The sequence below is a fragment of the Geospiza fortis genome, unplaced genomic scaffold (assembly GCF_000277835.1).
Source record: "Geospiza fortis unplaced genomic scaffold, GeoFor_1.0 scaffold138, whole genome shotgun sequence".
Classification (NCBI taxonomy): Eukaryota; Metazoa; Chordata; class Aves; order Passeriformes; family Thraupidae; genus Geospiza; species Geospiza fortis.
The window spans coordinates 2,908,614-2,920,305 of NW_005054307.1; the positions used below are offsets into that span (position 1 = coordinate 2,908,614).

The window sequence follows — 11,692 nt, forward strand, 5'->3', positions numbered from 1 at the left end:
GTGCCTGAGCAGCAGAGCATTCCCTTGCCAGCCATTCGTGCCTCTGTTGTCTGCTGAGAGTGGTGAGGGAGAGAAAATGCTCAGCAGGTCACATCAGGCCCATCTGCTGTGTACCCTATAGATGGATTCTAAAGGAATGTGTAAAAACTGCAAACTGTGCAAGCAAACAAGAAGAATTCCTCCTAGGCAGCTCTCCATAGTTCCAAAACCCCTGTGATTTTTGGGTTTTGTTGGCATTTTTTTTAACCTGTCTCTTTGCAAGACAAAACCTGTAAAAGTATAAGAACTTCAGAAATAGACTAAAGTGCCCAGAAAACTTTGGAAGCAATTTCTCAGTGGTAACTGCAAAACTGAGGAGTCTTCTTCACAATTTCTTGTTCATACTGTAACTGAAATATAAAATCTTAGGTTTTATTCTCCATATACAAACAGAAGTGTTACCACAGTTTGAACACTAGAATAGGACATTTGATTTAACATCTACTTGGAAAATGTAAAGCCTGCCATTCAGTTTTTGTTTATAAATAGTGCCAATATAATATATATTTCTTCATTTTCACATATCTTTCCATAACTTTTTTGAATTAATCTTATATTTTCTAATTCTTTGTAAAGAGGAAAAAAAATGGAAGGCATTACACATATCCAGCAGTACAGAGCCATGCTCCAACACTTTTACTTAGATTTATTAAGATTTTATTCTGGATGAATGAGCATTAAAAATTAGTAGAAATTGGTTCTTCATGTCTGAACAATCACAAAAAAGCATCCTCTACTTTTACAAAATTGTACAAAAGCATGGAAGAGAATTGAGAATAAAAAGAAATTCCCTGGGAAAAATAATAAAGTCCTTGAGCATCCCCAAAAATAAAATTTCTCTCTTTTTGAAAAGATGATGACGTGAAGCATAGGCCTTTCACATTGCTGTCCTTAAGAATGATAGAATTATAGAATTATAGAATGGTTTGTGTTGGGAGGGACCTTGAAGACTCCAACCCCTCCTGCCATGGGCACCTTCCATTAGACCAGATTGCTCAAGGTTTGCAATCAACATGAAATAAAATCCAAAAGGCTTGCATGCTTCATATACATGATCAATACCATTTCCCCAGCAGCTACACACTGTGCACACCTGCTGTATAACCAACAAAACACACAACAATCTCCAAGTTCACCAGGCAGACACCTCTCTTATGGCACAGAGCCATTCTTCATTCCCAACCCAAATTACATTTTACTGGATTTCAGTTTTTCAGTAGCACACAGACAGTCACCATCTTGCATAATCCAGTGAACTCCACTACTCGTAGGTCTGTGCCAATGCCAGACCTACCATCCATCCAGAACTTTTCTGGTTTTTTACCTCTGAAATGTTCACCTCAGTTAATTGAGGACTTCAATAGTCTTTTAGCAGAGATCTATGAAGAAAATTTTGCAAAAGGCAAAAAAGTTAATAATTTTTAAAAGCAGTCTGTCCTGATACTCACTCTGGTCCCTACTGCAGTCGTGGTAAAACTTGTTTGAATGTTAATGGGTGCAAATTTCTCTTGTCATAAATTAAGAGATGTAAAAGAAAATAGCAGGAAGGGTCTGAAATGATGCAGTGTTTCAGAAAACTGAAAAAGTCATGCAGAGTGGCCAAGATGAGGGATACCAGAACTGATGTTCTCCCATAATATGAGCCTGTCACTGCCTGCAACTGGGTATATCTACAAATAGTAACTTCTCCCATTAATTTTAGAAAAGCCTTGCACTGTTTTTACTTCTGTGAGAAACTGCCTAATCAACAAAAGAAATTGTGACAGAAATCTCATGCTTAAAGAGATAATAGATGAGGTATTTAACATGCACAGCACTTGGGATCCAGTTAAATGAGGAATGTAGGCTGCAAATGCTCAAGGGGATCTATTAGCAACAATGTCCTGCAGTGAGAGTACCCAGCCAGGTAAGAAAATAATTTGTAATAAGGGTATTCCTCAGAAAAAATAAATCATTAATGTGCTCCTGCTGTGCTGGGAGTATTCATGACTTATGGAGAGACAGCAGTGGTAACTGGGCTGGAGGAGTAAAACAAGGAGTCCTATTCACAAGATCGATGGTGTTATTTTATACCAACCAGGTATGGGAGGGAGTAAAACCAAGATGTCTAATGACAGCTCACTAGAGGAGTTATTTATGCTGTGCCAGAAGATTTCAGATGCTGAACTTAAGCAGCCACCCACCAAGGAAGCGTGGAGAAAGAGCAGTAAGACTTGAGACTTAGTTCAGTTTCCAGGCTAAAAAGAAACTGATTTATTGGTTCTGTATAAACAGTGAGATTTGATGGGTGTTTGATCTTTGAGTTTCTCTTAATCAATATCTCATCATACTGTAAAAATTAGAGTTCATCAGAGGCTTAGCACATGACCCAGAAATCTCAAAATTTTGGAAGGGTTCTGCCTCAGCCTCAGTCACTACTCCACTGTACATGACCAAGGGTAAAAATTCAGTTCTAGATTCAAAAACTGCCACGACTTCAGATACTTTTTTCATCTTTTTCAGGCCATATTTCAGAAATCTTTGTGGGTATGGGAGCCAAGTCCCTTGAAAATGAATGGGAGAATTTTTACCAACAATAATGAGCATTTAATCAGAAGCTAAAAGGAAAGAAACTAACTGAATACATCAGCTCTTTCTCAAGTTATACTCTTTGGACAGTAAGAGTCTGTGTAATCTGTGACTGACTTTCTTCTAACACGCTTAATTTTTCACTTCTTTACTGAGGGATGATGTCCTTTGATAACAGAGTTAATGGATTTCCTGGCACTTAGAGACTTTTGAAAATTCTGACTATCTCCTTTGCAGAGAATTACTTAAACTTGTTTAATGTTTACTGAAGGCTTTGAATCCTCTGAAGGAAAGTTTTAGATAAGGTGTTGGGTTTTGTCTCTGATAGCTTAACTTGGGATTTGCCTTGATGCTGAACAGAGCTTTCAAGGGAAAGCTAGAAATCTTCTGGACTTTGGAAGATTCAATCTTACTTCTTAAGCAAGAGAGAGAAAAAAACCTTGGTGCTCATTATTTTCACTTCCCTATGCAGTTAAAATAGTTTAATTTGTAAATTCTGGGAAAACAAACAAAAATTTGACAGCATCTCTCACTAGTATCCTTTGAAAATGGTCCTGGAAGGGAAGAAAAAAAATTTTTGATTTATTCCAGAAGCTCAGAATTTACATGAACAGGAAATATATCCCATGATGGTCTATCACATGCAACTACTGAAAGTCAGGAAATGGAATGTATTACTTTATACTTTTCAACATGGGCTTTAGGAATTTAGAGAGTGACTCTGTATGAAAACATGAAAATTTCTCTTTTCCAGTACCTCTTGAGATTTGGGTTTCTTTTTTGCCAATGCAATAGTGTTGTGTTTTTCCTATTCTATTAATTCATTATTCATTCAGTCAGTCAGTCAGTTATATCAAAATAAATTAGTGTCTTTTTGAAAAATTATAAACAGAATGGAAAGACAGACACTTTCAGCATATTAATTAACTAGTCTAATAAGTCCATTTTATTACTCTCTCAGGTTTTTTTGCTTCCTGGTGTACATTAGGTTACCTATAGTCTTCACCCTTCAATCACTGCATGTGGAAAAGGGAAATTATTGAGATAAAAATTGATTAAAATAGTTTTTTTTTTTTTGCAGCACCACAATAGGATAGTAGCATTACCAAACCTTTCTGCTGCAAAAATATCCAAAATATCCAAAGTAGATTTCTGGCCTGCATTGATTTCTCCTAAAACTACCCACAGTTATTTCACATTTTCTAAAAGTTACTTGTGTGTAAGTTTTTCAGCCCTTGAAACAACAGCTCTGGTATACTGATTTTGGGGGTGATGTGATCATTTTGGAAAGTTGCTTTGGAGCTTCTGTTCTATTTTCCTTCCTATGTACCTTCTAATCATTACTGATGTAACAGCCCAGTATCTGCTTATGAGCTCCTCCATACAGAAGAGTCATGGACACTCTGGAGCAAATCAGTGAAGGGTCATGGAGATGATTAAGGGGCTGGAGCATCCAGTGAGAGGAGCCTGAGAGCTGGGATTGTTTAGCCTGGAGAAGGAGCTCAGGCAGATCTTACCAGTGTGTAGAAGATAGATTTCTTCTCCATGCAGTTTCAATATTTCTTCCATAAAGGCTCTAGGGCTGCTTGTGGCAGTTAAAAAGTTTAGTGCAGTTCTGAAGTTTCTAAAACAGTATTCCATCAACATTTTCTTCTATTTCTTGACTCTCTGTTCACTCTTCCACTCTGAAAAGTCCAAGACTCTGCATCAGGACAGTTGCATTGAAAAATGTAAGATATTAATTTAGTTACAAACAAAGCAAACTCTTAATCCATGAGAGTGTGCTGAGGAATGCCTCTGAGCTGTGCCTCTAAAGTTCTGCAAATCCCACAATAAAAGACAGAGTGGAAATAAATATGATTGGACCTTGTAGACTGGGGGGGTTGGGGGGGAGAGCAAGCGAGCAGGCAAGTGAGCTGTATGATTCTTATTGTACTCCAGGAATCTGTGATCAGATGAAAACCTGTAGGCTAAGTGCCTTCTTCTGTATGACTTTCTTAGGGAACCATTGTTTGTAGCTGCATTTGCAATCATAGTTCAACAGACTTTTTCTGTAATCTGAATGCACGTTCAGGGACTTAAATGGGAAATCTCTTCAGAAGCAATTGCAGAACTAAATCCTTAATGATAAAGTTGGAACACAGCTATCAAAAATGATTACAATTATATGCAGAGAGGAGACTGAATTCTGCACTGCCCTGTGCTGTGCAAGGCATAAACCAGACAGCAAAATAATTGATATCTCAGAACCTATCCAAGTTATCTACTATTCATTTTTCATCTATTTTTGGTTTAATTTCTTAATACTTCTGATAGGAAAGCTGTCTGATAATATGCTGAAGAAGTAACTAATGATCTATACTGGAACATTATAAAGGAAATAACAGTTCTACATGAAAGATTCTGCAACAAACATTGTTTATGAAAGTTTTTAAATGGCATCATGAGTGTTACTGGAGAAAAAAGAAAAAAAGTGCAGAATGCTATGAACAAGAAAAGAGGACTGAAAACATCTGTGGAAACAAGTAGCATTTCTACAAATAATATTTTTAATGTCATTTTCCAATTCTTTTAATGTACAGAACTATCTGCTTGAAGCAGTGCAGAAGGGTGATAATGAATATATCCTCAGCACGCCAGCTGTTGCTCCGCAGATAGATAGGCTATTTTATGCCAAGCAACACTTAGGTTTATAAGAAACCTCTGCACATGATTTTGGAATAGGTGACTCAATGGGATTCCATTGCCAGGAGCAGGAAGATCAAATATACTATCTCAGATTACAATTACCAACTCATTGCACAAGCAGGAATTAAATTTATAGTCAAGAACATCAGGATGAAGAGGCAATAATCCCACCCTATGAAGCCACCCTGCTGGTTTTTCTTAAGCAAACATAAATGGGTAGATATTCATTAAACTGTTTGGAAAGTGGTAACCTGCCAGCTCCACTGACCACACTCGATTTGGGTGGGTGGGCACCTCAGTGAGAAATCTGATTAGTAGGAGATAGCACAAAAAGCCTCAGCGAAATGTTTTGTGAAAAGAGACAGCCCTGCTGTGCAATATTGTTGTGTCTCAGCCATGCCCCGCTGGGATAACAGATAAAGCAGGAGTAGTTATAGCTATAAAAATTTACCATATGACTGCAATGCAGCAAAAGGATTAAACTTCCTTTAGTGACAGCACTCAACTTTAATTGTATCAACATCACCAGAAGGGGAAATTCTGCTGAACAGAGAAAAGAGCCATAATTTTCACAGTTTTCAGTGCTGCTACCAAATACACGGTCCAACTGTGGCATAACCAAGTTCTTGGCCATTTTCACTTTTTATGTCTGAGGAAATACTTGTTGCACATCCAAATGGTTATCTGATTGGTATAAGTATGACAAAATTCACACTGTGAAGGAGTATAAACTTTTGAATACACACACTAGTGTGCTGATGTAAAAGTATGTCTTATGTACTTCCATCTGCATTGTGCTTTTTTCCTAAAATAGGCTATATTATGGTGAAATTTTAACACATTTTGTCAAGTACTTTGGCTCAATCTCTTGGAACATAGTCTCCTGCACTGTCAAATCTTTGGGCTTTTGACACACGTTTAAAAATTTTTTAAAGAAAACAATACAGAAATGCCTTTATGAATGGATATTTTAAAAGCTCTGCGTGTCCCTTATGTTACTGCTTATATGCCACTAACAAAGACAAAGGAACGACCAAGAAAGACAGAGCCTTAAATTCCTATGATGAATTTTATCGGCTGACACTCAGCTTTCTGGGAATATGAGTAACTTGGTGGGCTCTGCCTGAGTTTCCTTCCCCCTTTAATTGGCAATGCATTGTGACATTTACTCCCAAATTTGATCCAGAATAGACAGGAGCAATTTTATAGCCATACTTTGTTAGGTTCACTCAGTGAACCTAAGCTTGATTGAACACTGCTTTATTATTGAAATCCAAAATGTTGCATCAAGGCAAAAACTACAGCAGGCAGAAAATACTCTTAGACATGTCCATAATTCAGTAGAGACAAAAAGAAATACATCATTAAAGTTCTGGGACTTTAGTTGCTTCAGGTTGCTCAAGAAAAACTGCTGAGAAAATCCTTGCTGCCTATGTTCAGCCACCTTCTTGTTCTTGCTGGTTTTGGAAATGTTTACCAGGATGACTGGCTTCACCACCTTCCAAATGTTCAAGATTAGGCTGATCAGCTACAGCTTCTGGATCGTCCTTTGTGTACTTCTTGGAAACAGGGGAGACATTTGATTTCTTCCCAACCTCAGGAACCTCCCCTGAGGGCCATGACATTCCAAAGTTAATTGAGACATTGGCCAGCTTCCTCAGCACATCTGGCTGCTTTCCACACAGTCCCAAAAATTTATGTCCAGTTTGTTTAGATGTTCCCTAACCTAATCTTCCTTTTACTAAAGAGAGCTCATTTTGAATGATTCAACCAGCTTTATTTTTTCGATTTCAAACATTCAGTGTCTTCAGTACTTTCTTCATTTATTTCTGGACCTTACAGTAGCTCGAGTAAAGTGTTATCAGTTGTTGCAAAGCAATCTTACTAATGTTCTACAAATATTTTCAGGTTTCTACAAAAATATTCAAAATTTCAAACACTACAGTTGCATTGCTACTGGAACAAAAGCATTAAACCAGAGTACTTTTCTTTCAGCTGTGATTTCACATTGGATGTATTCTCTGTACAGTAAATATTAAGACTACTTTTCCAATCTGAGAAAATTCATCTAAGTAAAAATAAAATGTATTTAACAATATATTAGCAGTCTAATAGGGCACAATAGTGACTTAAAATTTTGAAAAACATTGTTATGTTTAAATGCAATAATCAAGTTTCATGTATGAGACCTTATGTCTCATTCTGTGGAAAAATTCACATAATTCAATGAACACAAGGAATTGCTTATGGTTTTCTATGAGCTTTATGTAAAAGTGTAAGTTCATTTTAGTTTTAACAATGTGTATAAATTTGATTTTTCTTAAATCTTGAAGAACAGCTATAACTGTGTAGGCAGATCTTAGTGAAAGAAAATAAGGTACTAGAACATACCTGCAAAGTGCTTGTACTTAAATAAGCTGATTATAAATCTGTAGGGAAGTTTTACAGGTCCTCACTAATATAAGTGCATAGAATATATTGTTTTATCTTCTCATGAAGATTTTGTAACCGTAGTCCACGAACTCTAGAGGGGTCAAGGGATTAATAGATAGCATCAAAACTATGTAGAAAAACATTTCTCAGCTGCCTGGGAGCAGCACGTTTTGTCAGCAGTTCGGCACGAAGACGTGTCCGCTGTCCTTGGCTGTGTGTCCACCTTGCACTCTGCAGCACAGCCATTTGGCACTCTGGCTCTCAGTGGAGATGTCCCACAATGTAACTCTGCATGCATGTGTTGTTATTTCAGTGCTGGCTGAAGGCAGTTTGCAGTAAAAAAAAAAGAGTTCCATAAAAGCTTACTGGATAAACATTCGAGAAAACTTAGATGAGATAGTTGTAAGCCACTGAGACTCATTTGCACTAGAAAATAAAAACATCTGTATTTCTTTAAAAGCTCTGCTATCACAGGTTTCTCAAGCATATGCTCCAGAAAAACATAACAAAACAATAGAAACCAAAAAGCCTGGATATCTGCCATTTCTCATAGCAGTACATTAATGAAATAAAAGCGCCATTTTTGTTATTGGTAGGATGGCAATTTTTTCCTTTTAAAATGTTTTTTCTGTTGTGTATGTTTTTCTGTAAACAATGTAGGAGATAAAAAAGCCTTTCAGTCAGAAAGGTTAATTGTCTTTAGAAGCATTTGCAAACAAAATATCATGAGGAAAATTGAGTCATGTTTTCTCAAGTATGTAGAGTGCTTTAGGCCAGAATTCTACAAAAATGTAAGAAAAACCATTTTGACTACAAACATTCCAATTCACGTAAATCATGTGTACAGAGCTGCAGCAACATCCTGCAATGAAGAATTTCTTTCTCCCCTCTACACACTATCTTCTGAAGAATCCCCAGGCTCTTTAAGAGCTGCCACAAACCTGGAAGACTTTCAACACATTTCACACACACTCAGCCCTCAGTATTTAGATTATTTCACTGTGAACAATTACAGAGTAAAGTATTATCATCATTTAAGAAATGGGATATTTGAAAGAATCTTGCAGACTAAAATTAATATTAAATAAAAATATTGCATGAAATATGTAAGATATATTTTAATCTTGTGACTCAGCTTTAAGGCAAGTTTTTCAGACGAGACTTCTTTTATTACATTTATAGGAATCACTCTAATTTTGTGTGACTTTCTAAAGTAGATCTGAGTGACAGCAATGACCAAAGATGGAGGTAACCCCTCCATGATAATAATAATACTCCATAATACAGTAATTTCCTTTTCCTAGAAAGCAAAACCATAATTACTCTAATTGGAAGTGGCTTTAATAAAAATTATGAATTCTTGGTAGATGTGAAAATCATTCCTTAGATATTATAGTATTTTAGTAATTTTTTTGTTTAGATGTCAGTATTTAACTACTTGAGGACTTTATTCTTAAGAAAATAAAATCTCATTCTCTGGCAACTTTTTGCATATCTCAAAAGTTCCTTCTAAATAGGACTAAGTAGAAACGCAGGAAGCATGAAGAATGCTGTGAGGATTTGGAGCACAAGTAGCTTTTTGTGAAGGATGCAATTAAAAAACAACTTTAATTATGGTCTTTAGACAGTAATGATGGCTTTGAAACTGTCTTGCTTTCTTAACCAATTCAAATGCAGAATGTTGCTCCAGGGTACTTGTTTTCCTGATCATCTCCTTTTTGGCCATGAGAATACAATCAGATTAAAGGGCAGTTGATTTCCAGAACTGATGAAAAACAGTGTAGTGATGGAGGATTTTACACAGAGCTCAAAAAATGGGCAAACCTGCTTGCTGAATGAAGCAATGTGTTACTTCACAGCTTATCTTGCCATTCAGCTCTTATTATTCAAAAGGAAGTGCATCTCCTAGTCACTGCTTGTCGTTATGACAATGCCAGCAGCAACTGAATTTACTGGGGAGAAAATTTTGTTCAGCCTCTGGTGCCCTTGTAAACAGATTCTGTATGTTGTAGTGATCTTTGCCTCTTCATTTTATGGGTTCCTTTAAAAAGAAAATTTTTCTTCTGTTGTACCATTCAAGGACATGATACGCTTAATTTGAATTTTGCAGAAAATATAACCTTAGAAATATCAGTGGCCAAGTCAAGTCCTTAATCTGTTTTGTGAATCTAAGAATATCTTTTATCTATACATGTATATATGAGGCAAAAGTACACAAACACATAGATGTAAATAAAAGCAAAGTTGTACAAAATACTCTTCACTTATCTTATACATGCAGAGAAAAAATTTGGCTTAGGGGTGAAACTGAAGCTGGAGGGTTAGAAACAACTATCAAGTTTTTTGTAGTCTCTACTCAGCCAAACCGCTCTGGCTTTAAGTTCTGTGGCAAAATAAAATATTATGGAAACCTGATTTGTACCTTTGTTTGTAGCTGTATACTTCTCTGTCTATAAAATCTTTTGGTTTTATTCCTGATCTCAGCTTTGGATATACATATTTCAACTCCACTCGGTCATCTTAAACATGCAGCTGTTGTCATATTCATTAGTAATGAATGCATATTCTCAGGTACATTTCTGTTTGAAAATGAGCTCCATTAATTGTTGCTGCGTGTGATTCATGAGAAGAATCTCCTCATTTAGCCTCCTTTGTTAGAACTGTTATTGCCTTTCATATCCAGAAATGGGTGGAAGGGGAAAAGTCAGACCACAGGCACTGCATGTGCCTTCCTATCTGGCGTGGGTGGGCTGGCAGTAGGCTCAGAATTTTATTGGCCATAAAGCCAGATAAAATATTCTGAGGGAATGACATTAAAAACCATGTAAAATGGATGTAAAATTCCAGCGAGGTAGAGATAACTATGTTATATTCATTCTAAGGTATCCCAAAATATCAACATGGACAGGTCTGTAATTATGCTGTAATTAGGTCCCCAACTGTGCCTGCTTTCAACTCCTTCCATTTCCTACCAGGAGGTCAGTGAATGCATGGAACAAGAAAAATCTGGTCCAAATTAGAGCAGATTGGCAAAACTTCCAACAAAACAGTTTTTCCTGACAAAAAATACCTTAATTCCCGTGAAATTTCAGTGAAGCAATAATCTGGGTTTTTGTCAGGTAGGCTGCTTAGGATCCCAGGTCTCCTAAGTCTGTCCTTGCCAACAATTCCATCATTATTTATTCTGAGGCTAAGAATCGCAAACAATTAAACAGTGAAGCTAGAAGTACAGAACTCTTTTAGCTAAGTGTAGAGAGTTGATTCCAAATGGCAAATAAGCCCATCCCTAGTAGGATGAGGGAGAGAATCAGAAAACAAAAATAAGAAAACTTGAGAGTAGAGATAGATTCATAGGAGATCGGGGGAAAAGAGGAGAAAAAAAGCAAGTGATGGAAAAGCAAATTACTCACTATCAGCTGACTGATGCTTAGTCTCTGAACAAAGGCAACTTTGGAAAAATTCCCACCAAATTTTACTGGTGAAAATGACATTATATGGACTCTCTGGCCATCTGGGGAGAGCTGTCTCAGCTGTATTCCCTCACAACCTTTTGCCCATCCCCAGCCTACTGGCCTTTGGTGGTGTAGCAGGAGAGAGAGCCTTGACACAGTGCAAGTGGTGTTCAGCAGCAGCCAAAACATTGATGTGCCAACAACACTGTTTTGGTCACAAATCCAAAACACAGCTCCATGTGGGCTGTTATAAAGGAAATTAACTCAACACAATGAGACCCTGTACATTAAGATTTTTACATAAGTGTTTGGTCTTGAATTCCACAAAATCAATGCCATTTCAATTATTACTGTTTTCTAAGGGAGACAGAGTGTTTTTGCTAAAATCCTAAATTCCTAGGAAATCACTAGGATGTTACATAAAAACAATTTTGCTAATCTGCCCAGTTTTCACAAGGAAGTGGTGATTGCTTGAAAACAGTGATGGCTACATATTTACAAATGACTTTTTT

General features: G+C 36.8%; 1 protein-coding gene across 1 annotated transcript in view; it reads left to right on the plus strand.

Annotated features, from left to right (window-relative positions):
• The first annotated feature begins 1,917 nt into the window (after positions 1-1,917).
• The window catches only part of VWDE (von Willebrand factor D and EGF domains), a 61,831-nt gene continuing 52,056 nt past the window's right edge, over positions 1,918-11,692 (plus strand). The window contains exon 1 of the mRNA XM_031066818.1: positions 1,918-1,945. Within this exon, the coding sequence (XP_030922678.1) occupies positions 1,918-1,945 (28 nt within the window). The remainder of the gene's footprint in view (positions 1,946-11,692) is intronic.